This window comes from Hyla sarda, chromosome 6, assembly GCF_029499605.1.
Source record: "Hyla sarda isolate aHylSar1 chromosome 6, aHylSar1.hap1, whole genome shotgun sequence".
Taxonomy (NCBI): domain Eukaryota; kingdom Metazoa; phylum Chordata; class Amphibia; order Anura; family Hylidae; genus Hyla; species Hyla sarda.
The window spans coordinates 140,367,005-140,388,451 of record NC_079194.1 but is presented as its reverse complement, the minus strand read 5'-3'; the positions used below and the strand labels follow the sequence as shown (position 1 = coordinate 140,388,451).

Below are 21,447 nucleotides of genomic sequence, written 5' to 3'. Positions count from 1 at the left end.
GACGAAAGTGCCAGTAGGGAGGACTTAGCCTAGATGACCCGCAAGCATGAAATCGAACTAAACTGGTCAAGTAGAGCAATAAGGGACAGGAGAGAACCCCCAGCATCCACTAAATATACCAGAGTGTCATCTGCATAAAGGAAAACCTTCTCTACAATAGACCCCTGGGAATACCACAGATAGTCCCTGCGTATGGCTGCCGCCAACGGCTCCATTGCCAGCGCAAAAAGGAAGGGAGATAGCGGGCACCCCTGCCTCGTCCCACGACCCAGGAAAAAGGGAACAGAAACATCCAAGTTAGTTCGAATACAGGCCCTAGGACTGTCATATTGCAAGAGAACTCAAGCACAGAATCGGAGACCAAACCCAAACGCAACTAGCACCTCCCATAGATAAGGCCACAACGCTGAATCAAAGGCTTTGTAAATGTAAGACTAACCATCACACCAGTAGGAAAGCCCTCCCGTACCGCTGCTATATTGACTTGCAGATGCTTCATGTTTACATCAGTTGCCCTACCCGGCATAAACCCAGTTTGGTCAGGATGAATGATAGCATTAATGACCCCATATAGGCAAATAGCCAGCACTCTAGGCAAGATCTTTATATCAACATTCAAAAGGGAAATAGGTCTATAAGAATCAGGCAGCAGCGGATCCTTACCAGGCTTAGGGAGCACAACAATCAGTGCCTCCCTCATAAAGTCCGGAAGATCATCAGCAGCGGCTATCGAGTGAAACAATTTAAGGAGTATAGGGGCCAGTGACTCTTCATTCATCCCATACCAATCACCTATCATCCCATCTAAACGGGGGGTCTTCCAATGAGGAAGATCACGTATGGCCTGTTCCACCTCTTCAACTGTAAAAGGAGCATCTAACGCCTCCGCCTGAGTGCTACTAGAAGGGGCAGCATACAAAAAGAAGTAAAAGTCCCTAAAGAGAGAGAGTTAATCAACTGGGGGTCAACCATCATAGCACCATTGCTACCCTTAATACAAGGGATTTAGCCCTCGCTAAATATGTACAATTGTTAACATTATATGTTTTTTTTTTTTTTGTAATATATATTCCTTAAATGTGTATATTTTTGGGTGAAAAAATGCTGTCTTGCCCTTGCAGCTACTGCTGGAGACAAAAAACAGGAAGTGTGGGTGGGACAAGCCGGGGTCTGTGCAGGCTCCAAGCTTTTCAATCAGCCTGCTCTGTGAGGCGGGGGTGTATCACAGAGCCTCACTGTACAGAGCCCTGCTTGTTCTCCGTGCACAGAGCCCACACATTTTTTAAGGAATATTTATTATAAATATATATGTTATTATCTATATTATATAAAAGGTTTTTGCAAATGACAGTGTCCATTTAAACAATACCATGATGACCACTGTTATTAAAGAGATAGTTCAGGATTATTTTTCTTCAGCCTTACAGCCCATGATGCCAAGTCCTAACACTGTGAAATATGCTTCTATTACTTCCATTTGCCACTTTGGTCCATTTTCACAGGACCTACACCTGGAAGTGCTGTAGTGCAAGTATTCCTATTTTACTGCTGTCTCTGACCTTTCCATGATTCCATTCAGCCACTGACAATATGTCATAAGTCTCATGGTCTCCTGGGGCGTGGCTATGCTGCAGTGAGTGGGTAGAGAGCATTCCTTCAGTAAATCCCTTCCACTATGCCATCCACCTACCCATAGCAGCATAGCCAACCCCCTGATCATTAATGACATACTGTCTCTGGCTGAAAGAAATCATAGGAAAGTTCAGAGACAACAATAAAATAAAAATACTTAAGGGCGCATGCGCGCAGCTCACCGAGTCGGACGTGCCTGATGTGAGCTCCGTGCCGGCTGTTGGATCCTAGCCACATTTAGCGCTGTATACAGCTCCATTCTACCGGAATTTCTCCGCAGAGCACGATGAGTACCTCCCGCACCGGCAGGAACAGGCAAAAACTTAATTCGCAAGGTCTATCCCAGTCCATTCCGGACATTTTTAAGGCGAGCGCGAGACCCAAGATGGCTGCCGCGAATTCCCTCATGTCAGAGGAGAACTCGGAGGATGAACTGGCGCCGCGGGCTGAAGAACTTACACCGGCGGCCATGTTTCGCAATATACAAGCCCTGTTTAAACAAGAGCTAGCCCAGGCGGTCGCCACGTTTACAGAGCAGATCCAGGATCTAACCCAGCGGGTGGCGGATGTGGAATCAAAAGTTGATGAGGTGGTGGAGGCCCTAGAGACGGATCGACGCGACCTCGATGATCACACACAGAGAATGCTAGCGCTGGACTACAAGCTGGAGGACCTGGAAAACAGGTCCAGAAGGGCGAACCTGCGACTTCGAGGTCTCCCGGAGTCGGTTACAGATATTAAAAAGGTACTCACTGATCTCTTCTATGAACTCGCCCCGCAACTTGAGCCAGAGATGTTGCGTTTTGATCGCATCCATAGAGCCCTGGCCAGGCCAAAGAACGCTGACCTCCCTAGGGATGTCATCCTAAAGCTGTATTACTCAGAGGTCAGGGATGTGCTATTGTCCGCTGCCCGGGAGCGGCAGACCTTGCCGGGCATGCCGCCATCAGCGAAATTGTATTCGGATCTGGCCCCGACCACTTTAGCCCGCCGCAGGGAATTCCGCCCTATCACGCTGGCCTTGATACAGAAGAATGTGAAATATAGATGGGGGTTCCCGTTCTCACTCTCTTTTCAACTGAATGGTCGTACCCATACAGTCCGCACCATGAAGGAGGCGCTCGAGACCTTTACTACCGAGCACATGCAACCGGTGGACTTACCTCCATTGCCACAGAGGGCGAAGAGACCTTCCCGCATCTGGACTCTGGCGGGTCGCCACCGAGGACCTAACAAAACCTAATGGGGACAACTTTACTTAACTAAGGGACACCATGCTTACGGGCTACTCGAGATTCTGGAATATGGCGCACCTCATGTACCTTTTCATCTCCTCCCCGCACTCCGGATGGATCCCTTGTGATGTGTTTGTGGCGGACCACAGATCGGACTAGTGCACCACCGAGATGTCGAAGTGGGGAAGTATGACGGGTTGTGGTGGATCTCGACCCGGCTTTCCTCACCTGTTCTTTTCTTTTTTGTTGTTTTCTGTTGTATTTTTTTCTTCTGTTTTCTGTTTGTCAGTTCACGGGTACCACTGGATATTTTCCTTTACAGATTGGATTGTATATTGTGGGGCTGATGCTGCATTTCTCCTGGGGGTGATTTTGCTACCTTCTATTATGTCACTATTACTATTTAGCAGAGTTTTTATTAACTATGTGTAATATCATCTCGCACAATGTACGGGGTTTCAACTCTCCTCACAAGAGAGGGAAAGCACTGAGTGGCTATATGAAGCTTACTCCAGATGTTATTTGCATTCAGGAGACGCATTTTTCCTCAGGGTCTATTCCCAGGTTCTTTCATAAGTCCTATCATAGATTTTACCTCTCTCAATACACTACTAAGAGTAGGGGGGTTATGGTACTCCTTCGGGATACGTTCCCGTTTCAAGTAACGAACGTGACCATTGACCCTGATAGCCGCTATGTTCTAATTGTGGGTTCTCTGTATGATAAGCGCTTATGTATTATTAATTCATATGCTCCTACTGATACACCTATCGAGTTCTTTATATCTATGTGTGGGCTGGTTGGGTCCCAGGCATGTGACTGGTTGATTTGGGCAGGCGACTTTAATTTCGTTATGCATAGTAATCTAGACCGCTCACATTCCGCCCCGCTTCGCAGGTCTGGGGCCCGGCAGCGCCGCTTGCAATCTTTGTTTGCGGATCACAGCCTAGCTGATGTATGGAGGGAGCATTGTGGAGGGAATAGGGGTTACACGTATTATTCACCATCACAGGGCACATACACCAGAATTGACTGGATCCTGACAAGCACGTCTTTATTACCTTTACTCACATATGCTAGACATTTTAAGTGGAGGCTGAATGAATCTTTGCTGACGATGCCCCGTATTAAGACGCAACTAGACTCTGACCTATCCTTGTATTTTCAACAGAACGACACACAGGGAAGTGACCCTCGATGGACTTGGCTGGCCCATAAGGCCTACATGAGAGGTCGTATCATTTCCATGGCGACCGGGGTTAAGAGGGATCGTAATAAAACCTTAGTGGCACTTGAAGCTAAGTTACATAGACTGACGATTGCCCATCAACAGTCCCCTTCCCTATACTTATATAAGGCACTGTGCGACACCCGGACGCAAATTGATGCTATACTCTCTTGTGCGGTGGAGAAGGCGGTTCGTTGGACGAACTCTACTTACTATCGCTTTGCGAATAAGCCGGACCGTCTGTTGGCATCTATGTTGCGTAACACGGCTTCTTTTAATAAAGTACATGCTCTACAGTTGCGCCCGGGTGTCCGTACATCAAACCCCGACAAAATCTATGAGGCTTTTCATGTATACTATTCTTTGCTTTACTCTGGCCCTGTTTCTTCTTCTTCTGATGTTCCTACTCTTGCATCCTTCCTCTCTGATGTTTCTCTTCCCTCTATAGAGCCCGACGCCCTGGAGACGCTCAATGCTCCATTCACGCTAGAAGAAGTTACTGATGCCATTTGCAGACTTAAGAATGGTAAGTCGCCGGGACCGGATGGTTTCACGGCTGCTTACTACAAAAAATTTTCCACCGTCCTGGCTCCCTATCTCACAGCTTTATTTAACTCCCTACGTAAAAATGATCCCATCTCCCATGATTTTTTAGAAGCCCATATCACGGTGCTCCCGAAGCCCCATAGAGATCACCTTCAGGTCTCTAACTATAGGCCGATCTCATTATTGAATTTAGATACCAAATTGTTAACTTCCATATTGGCTCGGAGGGTGAACCGATTTCTTCCATCATTAGTACAAGCTGACCAGGTGGGCTTTGTCCCGGGCCGTCAAGCCCCGGACAATGTTCGCAAGATAGTGAACTTATTGCACTGGTCTCATACCACATCTACACCGCTAGTGGCCCTAGCACTGGACATAGAGAAGGCCTTCGACAGTGTAGCTTGGTCATATATGTTTATGGTATTGGGTAAGTTTGGTTTCCAGGGATCTTTCATCACTATACTCCGACACATATATTCCAATCCCATAGCCTATCTTAAATTGCCTTCCACCAGGCCTACCCCTATAAATATTTGTAGAGGCACTAGACAGGGGTGTCCTTTGTCGCCTGCCCTGTTCGCTTTAATGATGGAACCCTTGGCGGCACACATAAGGCAACTGGAGGATATTCGGGGGGTGAGGGTGGGGGGGGGGGAATATAAATGCAGTCTGTTTGCTGATGATTTTTTGCTTACAGTCACTAATCCACTAGTGTCCTTGCCTAATTTGATGAGGATATTGGATATATTTGCCTCTGTATCGGGTCTGCGCATTAATGTGACCAAATCTGAAGCGTTGTATTGTAATGTCCCCACTCAAGTCAGACACCTCATCTCACTGAACTTTGGATTTAGAGACGCCGTTGGTGGCTTGCAGTATTTGGGGATAAAATTGACAGAAAAGTTTGCGTCGCTTTACGAGGCAAACTATGTTCCATTGTATAACTCACTTAAGGCTGACATGAAGAGATGGGATTATCCTTATATCTCCTGGGTGGGTAGGATAAATGTGGTCAGAATGGTGGTTTTGCCCAGGATACTGTATCTTTTTCGCGCACTGCCCATCCCTGTTCCCAAAACTGACCTAATGGCATTACAGAAGGAAATTATGACTTACGTTTGGTCCCATAAAAGACCTAGGATATGTAAACCTATAATGCATTACCATAAACGTTTAGGTGGCTTGTCAGTACCCAATTTAATTAAATATTACTACGCAGCACGCATAGCTCAGCTGGCTCAGGTTAATATAGTAACGGGCGCTCCACGGTGGGTGGAATTGGAGGGGGCCCTGGTGCTACCATACTCCCTGACTGCGCTTATGTGGTCGAGCCAGGCGATTTCAGTGTACTTACCTTCTTCAGCTCTTGTAACTCTACATGCATTGTCTCTTTGGCGTCGGGTTCGCTTTAAGTTTTTACTGCAATCTTCTCCCTCCCCTTTACTTCCATTTCTCTCGCACCCTCTCTTCTCTCCTGGCCTTTCACCAACTGCATTTCAATGGTGGACGGACAGGAACCTTACTCACCTTTCTAGATTTCTGATAGGTCGCACCTTCCCGACTTTGACACAGCTACACCAACAGTTCAGTGTGCCAGCCTCAGAACAATTTAGGGCACGACAAATAGTATCTTTCTACGGATCTCATAATGTATCTGGTAGATTAATTGATCCTACCTCATTTGAAAGACACATGCTGTACTCTCCTGATAGAACTGGGCTTCTCTCCATATTATACGCACATTTTAATGCCCCACCGGCAGAAGCTAAGCTTAAATACATGGCGCAATGGGAGGAGGACTTAGGGATATCTCTTACCTTGTCACAGTGGAGGGAGTGTTGTACCGTGATTAGCAAAGGGAGCTGGCAGGTTTCCCTGTCCGAGACTTCCATCAAACTAATGCACCGGACGTACAGGGTTCCTACGGTACTTCACGCTATTTTCCCAGAGGTATCTCCATTGTGTTTTAGAGGATGCACTGTCAGGGGAACGCTATATCATACTTGGTGGAGCTGCCCTAAGGTAACAGATCTATGGTCAGAGGTCTTGGGCATTCTTTCCAATATCCTCCCTGATAGAGTCCCGAGGGACCCGGTATACTGTCTGCTGGGTCATAAACCCGCAAGGATGCCGTTTCGTACGTTTAAGTTGTTCCAATTCATACTCTTGGCTACCCGTATTTACATAGCTTCCCAGTGGAGAAGGACGGACCTCTTGGTGGCAGGGGTAATTAACAGGATTAATACCATTATGCTTAATGAGAAACTGACAGCTATCAGGGAAGACTCGGTGGACCTGTTCACTAGAGTGTGGGAGCCTTGGCTCTCTTCTACCTATTGCCCAGATATGACTCATACCTTCACGCTGTACTGATGCGGCATTGGGGGGGAATATCGGGTTTTATATTCTCTATTACCTGTAGTTGTGTTCGGGGCCAGCGGGAGAGTGTAGTGTCATATGCCTATATAACTTTCATTGTGTACTCCAATCTTATATTGTAATTTTACCTTTTGTACCTGACTATTGTTATTTGTTTCCGGGTCTACGGACCTATTGTTATTTTTTTTTCTTTTATTTCTTTTCACTGTATTTTAATATGTTCTTATGCATATCATCAATAAAGCTTCATTGTTTGATGGTTAAATAAAAATACTTGCACTACAGCACTTCCGGGGGTGAGTCGCATAAATAAAAATGGGACAAAGTGGTGCAGGGAGTAAGAATTACCCAGTAATATAACTTGCCATCATAGGCTCAAAGGCTGAAGAAAACCAAATCCTGGAATACCCATTAATCTCATCTATAAACTGCTGACAGAGAGGGACAAAAATTACTGCTAAGTTTTTCACTCAACCTAAGGTCCCCAACCTGTAGGGATATTCCCATTAAAAAGCGCAGATAGTCAACAAACACAGAAGGAAAGATGCTATCACACATTTTACATATTTATACACTACACATGTCATAATATGTATCATACCATGCATCATACACCTGTAACTTACATCAGAAACCATTCATACCATGTATAATAAATCATACACATTTGATAACATCTACGGAATTACATCATACATGATATACCTGCTATACCCAGGGCTGCATTTTCCATTAGGCACCCGTGGACACTTTAGTGAGGGGGAAAAAGCATAAATACTTTTGGTGTACCTGCTCAGTTTGAATCTACATGGGTCAAAACTGCTGTGAAATTTAACTTCAGATTTGCAGCCGCTCATTATGTTTAGGATTTGTGATTGCTTTCAACACTTTCTGTGTATAGGGGGGAACATTCACAGTCAGCGTACATTCACATGTACTTAATCTACTATGCATTTCACACTGCAGATTTCAGGTGGTGAAATTGATGCTGTGGATGTCAGCTATTATATCATTTATATTGATCAAATCCACAGTCTTAAAGTGTAGCTCCCACCAAGTAATATATAATATAATCTGTCCCTACCTATTAGTAATCTAGCCCTAACCCCCTACCTGGCTTTAAAAAAAATTAAATCGCTTTAATAGAGCAGATTTAGTGCTTCTAAATCTGCTCTATAAAGCAGGGCAGGAAGCAGCGCGTCCCAGCAAGCGCAACGTCACTGATGCCTTGCTGGGCGCTTGCTTCCGCCCTCAGATCGTCTATGCAGCGCTCCTGTCGGGAGCGCGCATAGATGATCTGCCAATAGCACGGCAGGCAGCTCCGGGGTCTCCTCCTCCCTGTTTACCTGTGCATGTGCTATCCAGGGAGGAGGAGTAGAGGAGCATCGCCGGCCTGCCGTGCACGATAATACTGCCGAGACCCGGGACCGATTACAATAATGGTAGCTATTCTAAATAACTTACCCATCCGGAGGATCAGCGCAGCAATGAGTGCGAGCGCTGCCTCCGGACAGGGTAACGGGGGCGGGGGGGGGGGCGCGCGCGAGGCCAGTGGAGCTGGCCAATGCGCGTAGCCCCAGTTATCAGTGTGCTTGCTCTCGCCTGTTTGATTGACAGGCGGGAGCGAGCACAGCAGTGCCTGGATTTCGACTCATTGCCAGGCTGAAATGAGTCGAAATCCAGTAGTGACGTCACTGCTGAATGCATTCGGCCACTAGGAGGGCGACCCCTAGTGGCCGAATTTAAAAGTGATTTTAAACTTGTTTAAAATCACTTTTTTTAATTAAAGTATATTAGAGATATGTTGTAGTACTTAAGTACTACAACATATCAATTTTTTTACTTCATGACAGTGCCCATTTAAATCCGCAACAGTATGAACGTACCCAGAATCTGCAACAAAATCCACATGTAAGGTATCGTTTACACCACAATCTGTACACAATGGCCGACATTTATCATTGTCTTTAGACAGTTTTTTGTGTCTAGGGTTTATTTGCGCCTTTTGGTTTACACATTTCTGCTGATTTGGAGTTGCAATCCACTGACTTTGGCAATACACGTGATATGGAAGGGTTTTATGAACTGCGCCTTTTCACATTTGGTGTATGTGAAGAGAGAAATTTCAGAAAATGTTTATCTGTACAAAATTTATGAAATGCTCTGTGACCATTTAAATAAATTTGGTGCTCCTAGACATTACCAGCACACAAAAAAAGGGTGTAGAAAAATGCTTCACTTACACCTTAAATGATAAATGCCAGCCAATTTGTGTACAGATCTGTTGAGAATCTCTCAAAATGCCATGCTTGCTGTTCATGCTCTGCTTGTCTTCAGCATACTGTTTGCAGGCTTTCTTGTCCTTCATCTTTGGAAGAGGCTTCCTTCTGGGATAACAGCCATGCAGACAAATTTGGGGCAGTGTATGGTCTGATTTCTGACAGGCTGACCCTGTCAACCTCTTCAGCAATGCTGTCAGCACTCATACAACTATTTCCCAAAGACAGCATCTGGATAGGACATGGAGCACGTGCACACAACCTCTTTGGTCAACCCAGGCAAGGTCTTTTCTTAGTGGAACCTTTTCCGTGAAAACACTGTATGGTCTTGCCCACCAAGCTGCAACTCAGTTTCAGGGTCTTGGCAATCTTCTTATAGCCTAGGCCATCTTTATGTTGAGCAACAAAATTTTTTTTCAGATCCTCAGATTTATCTGTCAGGGTATGTTCACACTGCGGAATCTCCGCTTGCTGAATCAGCAAGCAGACATTCCGTCTGGCGGCCTCCGCCGAAAATACTTTAGTGGTAGCACCGCACGGCAATGCAGTGCTCGCGGACTTCCTCGCAAAGAATGAACATGTCCGCCGCTAAAATTCCGCAGTGTGAATGGGTCTCACGGAAGACCCATTCACACATACCATAACGTTCACTTGCACGGAATTCCACTCACGGAATTCTGCAGTGTGAACATACCCTCATGCTGTGTCATACCATGTGCTATGCACCTGTCCTACCACATATTATACATCAAACATGTGCCATACCATGAATCATACACCTGACATACCACATATCATACATGATACATATTAAATACCACATATCATTAATTATACTCATCATATCATCCATCATCCCACTATCATATTACATAATATATGTATTGCATGGTCATCATGTGAGTGTAAACTTTTTAGTGGTATCCTACTTCTGTAGATTTTCCATCTTTATTCAGAGATTCTCTGTGCTGTTGCCTTACCATCAGTCAGTTTGCCTGCTTGTTCAGCTGCACCTCCAGTAAGAATTTTGGAAAACATGCTTTCGCCTTCAGGGCCTGGCTGTCCCGGGGCTGCTCCTGTTGCTATTGGTTTTGGCCCAATTTTTGCACCTGTTAAAGAATAAACCAAGATATGAAGTCCAAAGTTTCAGCAAGAGGGAGTGAAAAAACTCAAGTATGTTACATATAATATTCTTCTCTGGACAACAACAACTATTATACAAACATTTCTGTCACTACTGTCTGAAATATGTTATACCTCCCATATTACGGAGAAAAACATTGTTATGGACATGGAAAATTATATTTGTGTTTTTACATCCTAAATCCTCCATTTAGTAGCTAATCATTGCTAAATAGAAACAATTTCTTCAGATTCCTGGCATGATTGGAGGAGAGCTGGAGGAGACTAGGCAACTGGGTGGGGCCATAGTGGATTTTATTCTCAGGCCTGAGGCTAGACAGTCTCTTGACTTCCTGGAATAGAGAGGGGAGGACCAGAGGGACATCTCCTGCTTCTCATCACTGTAACATGGGATTAATAAATATATTGATTGTATCAAATTTCTTATTTTTACACTTTAACTATATAATTCGGGTAGATCCATGCTAGCCAGCCTGCTAAATATAAAGCATGCATCATAGCATTGATGTTTGTATGTCTGTTTTTAGTTTAGCTAAAAATGGATGTTCCTATTACTATGCTGATTACTGAGTAATTGTTAATTTGGTGGGGATAAACTACTAGAGAAGATATTTGCTGCCAAAATATCTGGTACAACGAATTTTATAATTGTACAAAATCAGTGTTTTGGGATGTCTGCAAATCCATTCAGGCCCATTTGATTTAGCCATTTTTGGACGATTTCCACATATTTGGCCACCATTTTGGAACAGTAGCACATGTTCAGCAGCCATATTGGGCCTTTTTTTCTGTAATTGCACTGCCATTTTTGGACTATTTGCATACTCGACCATAGAGTACCAGCAAGAGATGAGAGTGCTGACAGACACTCAGAGAGACAATAGACATGGCACCCTGATATCTTTTTTTAATGGTTTATTTATATATGCTTGTTTTAGGTATTTATTTTGCTTTTGCATGCCTGTTTTGCATAGACCACTCATTTTTTAAGCAATGGAATTTGTGCAAAGCATACAGAGCAAAAAACATGATCATAATGTATAGAGAAGAACACTTCAATATGTCTGCCAAGTAAAACTGAATGGAGAATGGGTGTTTTGTGGGCCAGTACAAACTCCAGTGGACTGTTTTAGCAAATTCCGTCTTGAAATTCTGGACCGAATTTCCAATGTAATTCCGCCATTAATTAGCTTACATAACTGATTTTAGACAGGGATGTTGCTGCTAAATTCTGCTCAAAGAATGAACCAGGTTCATTCTTTTGTTGGATGTCCATTCTGCTGACAAAATTCCGCTGCTGAAATTCAGACTTGTGCACAGAGCAGCAGTGTTACGCCGAGCGCTCCGGGTCCCCGCTCCTCCCCGGAGCGCTCGCTACACTCTCGCTACTGCAGCGCCCCGGTCAGATCCACTGACCGGGTGCGCTGCGATACCGCCTCCAGCCGGGATGCGATTCGCGATGCGGGTGGCGCCCGCTTGCGATGCGCACCCCGGCTCCCGTACCTGACTCGCTCTCCGTCGGTCCTGTCCCGGCGCGCGCGGCCCCGCTCCCTAGGGCGCGCGCGCGCCGGGTCTCTGCGATTTAAAGGGCCACTGCGCCGCTGATTGGCGCAGTGGTTCTAATTAGTGTGTTCACCTGTGCACTCCCTATATATACCTTACTTCCCCTGCACTCCCTCGCCGGATCTTGTTGCCCTTGTGCCTAGTGAAAGCGTTCCCTTGTGTGTTCCTAGCCTGTGTTCCAGACCTCCTGCCGTTGCCCCTGACTACGATCCTTGCTGCCTGCCCCGACCTTCTGCTACGTCCGACCTTGCTTTTGTCTACTCCCTTGTACCGCGCCTATCTTCAGCAGTCAGAGAGGTTGAGCCGTTGCTAGTGGATACGACCTGGTTACTACCGCCGCAGCAAGACCATCCCGCTTTGCGGCGGGCTCTGGTGAACACCAGTAGTGACTTAGAACCGGTCCACTAGCACGGTCCACGCCAATCCCTCTCTGGCACAGAGGATCCACCTCCTGCCAGCCGGCATCGTGACAGTAGATCCGGCCATGGATCCCGCTGAAGTTCCTCTGCCAGTTGTCGCCGACCTCACCACGGTGGTCGCCCAGCAGTCACAACAGATAGCGCAACAAGGCCATCAGCTGTCTCAACTGACCGTGATGCTTCAGCAGCTACTACCACAGCTTCAGCAATCATCTCCTCCGCCAGCTCCTGCACCTCCTCCGCAGCGAGTGGCCGCTTCCAGCCTACGACTATCCTTGCCGGATAAATTTGATGGGGACTCTAAGTTTTGCCATGGCTTTCTTTCACAATGTTCCCTGCACTTGGAGATGATGTCGGACCAGTTTCCTACTGAAAGGTCTAAGGTGGCTTTCGTAGTCAGCCTTCTGTCTGGAAAAGCTCTGTCATGGGCCACACCGCTCTGGGACCGCAATGACCCCGTCACTGCCTCTGTACACTCCTTCTTCTCGGAAATTCGAAGTGTCTTTGAGGAACCTGCCCGAGCCTCTTCTGCTGAGACTGCCCTGCTGAACCTGGTCCAGGGTAATTCTTCCGTTGGCGAGTACGCCATACAATTCCGTACTCTTGCTTCTGAATTGTCCTGGAATGATGAGGCCCTCTGCGCGACCTTTAAAAAAGGCCTATCCAGCAACATTAAAGATGTTCTGGCCGTACGAGAAATTCCTGCTAACCTACATGAACTCATTCATCTAGCCACTCGCATTGACATGCGTTTTTCCGAAAGGCGTCAGGAGCTCCGCCAGGATATGGACTTTGTTCGCACAAGGCGTTTTTTCTCCCCGGCTCCTCTCTCCTCTGGTCCTCTGCAATCCGTTCCTGTGCCTCCCGCCGTGGAGGCTATGCAAGTTGACCGGTCTCGCCTGACACCTCAAGAGAGGACACGACGCCGCATGGAGAATCTCTGCCTGTACTGTGCCGGTACCAAACACTTCCTGAAGGATTGTCCTATCCGTCCTCCCCGCCTGGAAAGACGTACGCTGACTCCGCACAAAGGTGAAACAGTCCTTGATGTCAACTCTGCTTCTCCACGTCTTACTGTGCCTGTGCGGATATCTGCCTCTACCTTCTCCTTCTCCACTAAGGCCTTCTTGGATTCCGGATCTGCAGGAAACTTTATTTTGGCCTCTCTCATCAACAGGTTCAACATCCCAGTGACCAGTCTTGCCAGACCCCTCTACATCAATTGCGTTAACAATGAAAGATTGGACTGTGCCGTGCGTTACCGCACGGAACCCCTCCTAATGTGCATCGGACCTCATCACGAAAAAATTGAGTTTTTGGTCCTCTCCAATTGCACTTCCGAAATTCTCCTTGGACTACCATGGCTTCAACGCCATTCCCCAACCCTTGATTGGTCCACAGGAGAGATCAAGAGCTGGGGTACCTCTTGTTTCAAAGACTGCCTTAAACCGGTTCCCAATACTCCCTGCCGTGACCCTGTGGTTCCCCCTGTAACCGGTCTCCCTAAGGCCTATATGGACTATGCTGACGTATTTTGCAAAAAACAAGCTGAGACTCTACCTCCTCACAGGCCTTATGACTGTCCTATTGACCTCCTTCCGGGCACTACTCCACCCCGGGGCAGAATTTATCCTCTGTCCGCCCCAGAGACTCTTGCTATGTCTGAGTACATCCAGGAAAATTTAAAAAAGGGGTTTATCCGCAAATCCTCCTCTCCTGCCGGAGCTGGATTTTTCTTTGTGTCCAAAAAAGATGGCTCCCTGCGTCCTTGCATTGACTACCGCGGACTTAATAAAATCACGGTAAAGAACCGCTACCCTCTACCTCTTATCTCTGAACTCTTTGATCGCCTCCAAGGTGCCCACATCTTTACCAAACTGGACTTAAGAGGTGCTTATAATCTCATCCGCATCAGGGAGGGAGACGAATGGAAAACGGCATTTAACACTAGAGATGGACACTTTGAGTATCTGGTCATGCCCTTTGGCCTGTGCAACGCCCCTGCCGTCTTCCAAGACTTTGTTAATGAAATTTTTCGTGATCTCTTATATTCCTGTGTTGTTGTGTATCTGGACGATATTCTGATTTTTTCTGCCAACCTAGAAGAACACCGCCAGCATGTCCGCATGGTTCTTCAGAGACTTCGAGACAATCAACTTTATGCCAAAATGGAGAAATGTCTGTTTGAATGTAAATCTCTTCCTTTCCTAGGATACTTGGTCTCTGGCCAGGGACTACAAATGGACCCAGACAAACTCTCTGCCGTCTTAGATTGGCCACGCCCCTCCGGACTCCGTGCTATCCAACGTTTTTTGGGGTTCGCCAATTATTACAGACAATTTATTCCACATTTTTCCACCATTGTGGCTCCTATCGTGGCTTTAACCAAGAAGAATGCCAATCCTAAGTCATGGCCTCCTCAAGCGGAAGACGCCTTTAAACGGCTCAAGTCTGCCTTTTCTTCTGCTCCCGTGCTCTCCAGACCTGACCCATCTAAACCCTTCCTATTGGAGGTTGATGCCTCCTCAGTAGGAGCTGGAGCGGTTCTTCTACAAAAAAATTCTTCTGGGCATGCTGTTACTTGTGGTTTTTTTTCTAGGACCTTCTCTCCGGCGGAGAGGAACTACTCCATCGGGGATCGAGAGCTACTGGCCATTAAATTAGCACTTGAGGAATGGAGGCATCTGCTGGAGGGATCAAAATTTCCAGTTATTATTTACACCGATCACAAGAATCTCTCCTATCTCCAGTCTGCCCAACGGCTGAACCCTCGCCAGGCCAGGTGGTCTCTGTTCTTTGCCCGGTTTAATTTTGAAATTCACTTTCGCCCTGCCGACAAGAACATTAGGGCCGATGCTCTCTCTCGTTCCTCGGATGCCTCGGAAGTAGAGCTCTCTCCGCAACACATCATTCCTCCTGACTGCCTGATCTCCACCTCTCCAGCCTCCATCAGGCAAACTCCTCCAGGGAAGACCTTCGTCTCTCCACGCCAACGCCTCGGAATCCTCAAATGGGGTCACTCCTCCCATCTCGCAGGCCATGCGGGCATCAAGAAATCCTTGCAACTCATCTCTCGTTTCTATTGGTGGCCGACTCTGGAGACGGATGTTGTTGATTTTGTGCGGGCCTGCACTATCTGTGCCCGGGATAAGACTCCTCGCCAGATGCCTGCTGGTCTCCTTCATCCTCTGCCTGTCCCCGAACAGCCTTGGTCTCTGATTGGTATGGACTTTATTACAGACTTACCCCCATCCCGTGGCAACACTGTTGTTTGGGTGGTCGTTGATCGATTTTCCAAGATGGCACATTTTATTCCTCTTCCTGGTCTTCCTTCAGCGCCTCAGTTGGCAAAACAATTTTTTGTACACATTTTTCGTCTTCACGGGTTGCCCACGCAGATCGTCTCGGATAGAGGCGTCCAATTCGTGTCAAAATTCTGGAGGGCTCTCTGTAAACAACTCAAGATCAAATTAAACTTTTCTTCTGCTTATCATCCTCAATCCAATGGGCAAGTAGAAAGAATTAACCAGGTCCTGGGTGATTATTTACGGCATTTTGTTTCCTCCCGCCAGGATGACTGGGCAGATCTTCTACCATGGGCCGAATTCTCGTACAACTTCAGAGTCTCTGAATCTTCTTCCAAATCCCCATTTTTCGTGGTGTACGGCTGTCACCCTCTTTCCCTACTCCCTTGCCCTCTGGTTTGCCCGCTGTGGATGAAATAACTCGTGATCTTTCCACCATATGGAAAGAGACCCAAAATTCTCTCTTACAGGCTGTTACGCCGAGCGCTCCGGGTTCCCGCTCCTCCCCGGAGCGCTCGCTTCACCTCCTCCGCTGCAGCGCTCCGGTCACGTCCTCTGACCCGGGGCGCTGCGATCCTGCTGCTAGCCGGGATGCGATTCGCGATGCGGGTAGCGCCCGCTCGCGATGCGCACCCCGGCTCCCCTACCTGACTCGCTCCCCGTCTGTTCTGTCCCGGCGCGCGCGGCCCCGCTCCCTAGGGCGCGCGCGCGCCGGGTCTCTGCGATTTAAAGGGCCACTGCGCCGCTGATTGGCGCAGTGGTTCCAATTAGGGTTATCACCTGTGCACTCCCTATATTACCTCACTTCCCTTGCACTCCCTTGCCGGATCTTGTTGCCTTAGTGCCAGTGAAAGCGTTCCTTGTGTGTCCCTTGCCAGTGTTTCCAGACCTTCTGCCGTTGCCCCTGACTACGATCCTTGCTGCCTGCCCCGACCTTCTGCTACGTCCGACCTTGCTTCTGCCTACTCCCTTGTACCGCGCCTATCTTCAGCAGCCAGAGAGGTGAGCCGTTGCTAGTGGATACGACCTGGTCACTACCGCCGCAGCAAGACCATCCCGCTTTGCGGCGGGCTCTGGTGAAAACCAGTAGTGGCTTAGAACCGGTCCACTAGCACGGTCCACGCCAATCCCTCTCTGGCACAGAGGGTCCACTACCTGCCAGCCGGCATCGTGACAGTAGATCCGGCCATGGATCCCGCTGAAGTTCCTCTGCCAGTTGTCGCTGACCTCACCACGGTGGTCGCCCAGCAGTCACAACAGATTGCGCAACAAGGCCAACAGCTGTCTCAACTGACCGTTATGCTACAACAGTTGCTACCACAGCTTCAGCAGTCATCTCCTCCGCCAGCTCCTGCACCTCCTCCGCAGCGAGTGGCCGCTCCTGGGATACGCTTATCCTTGCCGGATAAATTTGATGGGGACTCTAAGTTTTGCCGTGGCTTCCTTTCCCAATGTTCCCTGCATCTGGAGATGATGTCGGACCTGTTTCCCACTGAAAGGTCTAAGGTGGCTTTCGTAGTCAGTCTTCTGTCCGGAAAAGCCCTGTCATGGGCCACACCGCTCTGGGACCGCAATGACCCCGTCACTGCCTCTGTACACTCCTTCTTCTCGGAAATCCGAAGTGTCTTTGAGGAACCTGCCCGAGCCTCTTCTGCTGAGACTGCCCTGTTGAACCTGGTCCAGGGTAATTCTTCCGTTGGCGAGTATGCCGTACAATTCCGTACACTTGCTTCAGAATTGTCCTGGAATAATGAGGCCCTCTGCGCGACCTTCAAAAAAGGCCTATCCAGCAACATTAAAGATGTTCTGGCCGCACGAGAAATTCCTGCTAATCTACATGAACTTATTCACCTAGCCACTCGCATTGACATGCGTTTTTCTGAAAGGCGTCAGGAACTCCGCCAAGATATGGACTCTGTTCGCACGAGGCGTTTCGTCTCCTCGGCTCCTCTCTCCTCTGGTCCCCTGCAATCTGTTCCTGTGCCTCCCGCCGTGGAGGCTATGCAGGTCGACCGGTCTCGCCTGACACCTCAAGAGAGGACACGACGCCGTATGGAGAACCTCTGCCTGTACTGTGCTAGTACCGAACACTTCCTGAGGGATTGTCCTATCCGTCCTCCCCGCCTGGAAAGACGTACGCTGACTCCGCACAAAGGTGAGACAGTCCTTGATGTCTACTCTGCTTCTCCACGTCTTACTGTGCCTGTGCGGATGTCTGCCTCTGCCTTCTCCTTCTCTACAGTGGCCTTCTTGGACTCTGGTTCTGCAGGAAATTTTATTTTGGCCTCTCTCGTCAACAGGTTCAGCATCCCAGTGACCAGTCTCGCCAGACCCCTCTACATCAATTGTGTAAATAATGAAAGATTGGACTGTACCATACGTTTCCGCACGGAGCCCCTTCTTATGAGCATCGGATCTCATCATGAGAGGATTGAACTTTTGGTCCTCCCCAATTGCACCTCGGAGATTCTCCTTGGACTTCCCTGGCTTCAACTTCATTCCCCAACCCTGGATTGGTCCACTGGGGAGATCAAGAGTTGGGGGTCCTCTTGTTCCAAGAACTGTCTAAAACCGCTTCCCAGTAACCCTTGCCGTAACTCTGTGGTTCCTCCAGTAACCGGTCTCCCTAAGGCCTATATGGACTTCGCGGATGTTTTCTGCAAAAAACAAGCTGAGACTCTACCTCCTCACAGGCCTTATGATTGCCCTATCGACCTCCTCCCGGGTACTACTCCACCCCGGGGCAGAATTTATCCTCTCTCTGCCCCAGAGACTCTTGCCATGTCCGAATACGTCCAGGAGAATCTAAAAAAGGGCTTTATCCGTAAATCCTCCTCTCCTGCCGGAGCCGGATTTTTCTTTGTCTCCAAAAAAGATGGCTCCTTACGTCCTTGCATTGACTACCGCGGTCTTAATAAAATCACGGTTAAGAACCGCTACCCCTTACCCCTCATCTCTGAACTCTTTGATCGCCTCCAAGGTGCCCACATCTTCACTAAATTGGACTTAAGAGGCGCCTATAACCTCATCCGCATCAGAGAGGGGGACGAGTGGAAAACGGCATTTAACACCAGAGATGGACACTTTGAGTATCTGGTCATGCCCTTTGGACTGTGCAATGCCCCTGCCGTCTTCCAAGACTTTGTCAATGAAATTTTTCGTGATCTATTATACTCCTGTGTTGTGGTATATCTGGACGATATCCTAATTTTTTCTGCCAATCTAGAAGAACACCGCCAGCATGTCCGTATGGTTCTTCAGAGACTTCGGGACAACCAACTCTATGCCAAAATTGAGAAATGTCTGTTTGAATGCCAATCTCTTCCTTTTCTAGGATATTTGGTCTCTGGCCAGGGACTACAGATGGATCCAGACAAACTCTCTGCCGTCTTAAATTGGCCACGCCCCTCCGGACTCCGTGCTATCCAACGCTTTTTGGGGTTCGCCAATTATTACAGGCAATTCATTCCACATTTTTCTACCATTGTGGCTCCTATCGTGGCCTTAACCAAAAAAAATGCTGATCCCAAGTCCTGGCCTCCTCAAGCAGAAGACTCCTTTAAACAACTCAAGTCTGCCTTTTCTTCGGCTCCCGTGCTCTCCAGACCTGACCCTTCCAAACCCTTCCTATTGGAGGTTGATGCCTCCTCAGTAGGAGCTGGAGCTGTTCTTCTACAAAAAAATCCTTCCGGGCATGCTGTCACTTGTGGTTTTTTCTCTAGGACCTTCTCTCCAGCGGAGAGGAACTACTCCATCGGGGATCGAGAGCTTCTAGCCATTAAATTAGCACTTGAGGAATGGAGGCATCTGCTGGAGGGATCAAGATTTCCTGTTATTATCTACACCGACCACAAGAACCTCTCCTACCTCCAGTCGGCCCAACGGCTGAATCCTCGCCAGGCCCGGTGGTCTCTGTTCTTTGCCCGATTTAATTTTGAGATTCACTTTCGTCCTGCCGATAAGAACATTAGAGCCGATGCTCTCTCTCGTTCCTCGGATGCCTCAGAAGTTGATCTCCCTCCGCAACACATCATTCCACCTGACTGCCTGATCTCCACTTCTCCTGCCTCCATCAGGCAGACTCCTCCAGGAAAGACCTTTGTTTCTCCACGCCAACGCCTCGGAATTCTCAAATGGGGTCACTCCTCCCATCTCGCAGGTCATGCGGGCATCAAGAAATCTGTGCAACTCATCTCCCGCTTCTATTGGTGGCCGACTCTGGAGACGGATGTTGGGGACTTTGTACGAGCCTGCACTATCTGTGCCCGGGATAAGACTCCTCGCCAGAAGCCCGCTGGTTTTCTTCATCCTCTGCCTGTCCCCGAACAGCCTTGGTCACTGATTGGTATGGATTTTATTACTGATTTACCCCCTTCCCGTGGCAACACTGTTATTTGGGTGGTCGTTGATCGATTCTCCAAAATGGCACATTTCATTCCTCTTCCTGGTCTTCCTTCTGCGCCTCAGTTGGCTAAACAATTTTTTTTACACATTTTTCGTCTTCACGGGTTGCCTACGCAGATTGTCTCGGATAGAGGGGTCCAATTCGTGTCTAAATTCTGGAGAGCTCTCTGTAAACAACTCAAGATTAAATTAAATTTTTCCTCTGCATATCATCCCCAGTCCAATGGACAAGTAGAAAGAATTAACCAGATCCTGGGTGATTATTTGCGACATTTTGTTTCCTCCCGCCAGGATGACTGGGCAGATCTCCTTCCATGGGCCGAATTCTCGTATAACTTCAGGGTCTCTGAATCTTCCTCCAAATCCCCATTTTTCGTGGTGTACGGCCGTCACCCTCTTCCCCCCCTCCCTACCCCCTTGCCCTCTGGTCTGCCCGCTGTGGATGAAATTTCTCGTGACCTTTCCATTATATGGAGAGAGACCCAAAATTCTCTCTTACAGGCTTCTTCACGCATGAAGAGGTTCGCGGATAAGAAAAGAAGAGCTCCCCCCGTTTTTTCCCCTGGAGACAAGGTATGGCTCTCCGCTAAATATGTCCGCTTCCGTGTCCCTAGCTACAAGTTGGGACCACGCTATCTTGGTCCTTTCAAAATTTTGTGTCAAATTAATCCTGTCTCTTATAAACTTCTTCTTCCTCCTTCTCTTCGTATCCCTAATGCCTTTCACGTCTCTCTTCTCAAACCACTCATCCTCAACCGTTTTTCTCCCAAATCTGTTCCTCCCACTCCTGTTTCCGGCTCCTCGGACGTCTTCTCGGTCAAGGAGATTCTGGCTGCCAAAAAGGTCAGAGGGAAAAATTTTTTTTTAGTAGACTGGGAGGGTTGTGGTCCTGAAGAGAGATCCTGGGAACCTGAGGACAACATCCTTGACAAAAGTCTGCTCCTCAGGTTCTCAGGCTCCAAGAAGAGGGGGAGACCCAAGGGGGGGGGTACTGTTACGCCGAGCGCTCCGGGTTCCCGCTCCTCCCCGGAGCGCTCGCTTCACCTCCTCCGCTGCAGCGCTCCGGTCACGTCCTCTGACCCGGGGCGCTGCGATCCTGCTGCTAGCCGGGATGCGATTCGCGATGCGGGTAGCGCCCGCTCGCGATGCGCACCCCGGCTCCCCTACCTGACTCGCTCCCCGTCTGTTCTGTCCCGGCGCGCGCGGCCCCGCTCCCTAGGGCGCGCGCGCGCCGGGTCTCTGCGATTTAAAGGGCCACTGCGCCGCTGATTGGCGCAGTGGTTCCAATTAGGGTTATCACCTGTGCACTCCCTA

General features: G+C 48.3%; 1 protein-coding gene across 3 annotated transcripts in view; it reads right to left on the bottom strand.

Moving 5' to 3' along the window:
- BSN (bassoon presynaptic cytomatrix protein) overlaps positions 1 to 21,447 on the bottom strand; it is a 277,532-nt gene that overhangs the window by 21,220 nt on the left and 234,865 nt on the right. For all 3 annotated transcript variants that reach the window (XM_056525257.1, XM_056525259.1, XM_056525260.1), the window contains one exon: positions 10,280 to 10,408. In XM_056525257.1, the coding sequence (XP_056381232.1) occupies positions 10,280 to 10,408 (129 nt within the window). The remainder of the gene's footprint in view (positions 1 to 10,279; positions 10,409 to 21,447) is intronic.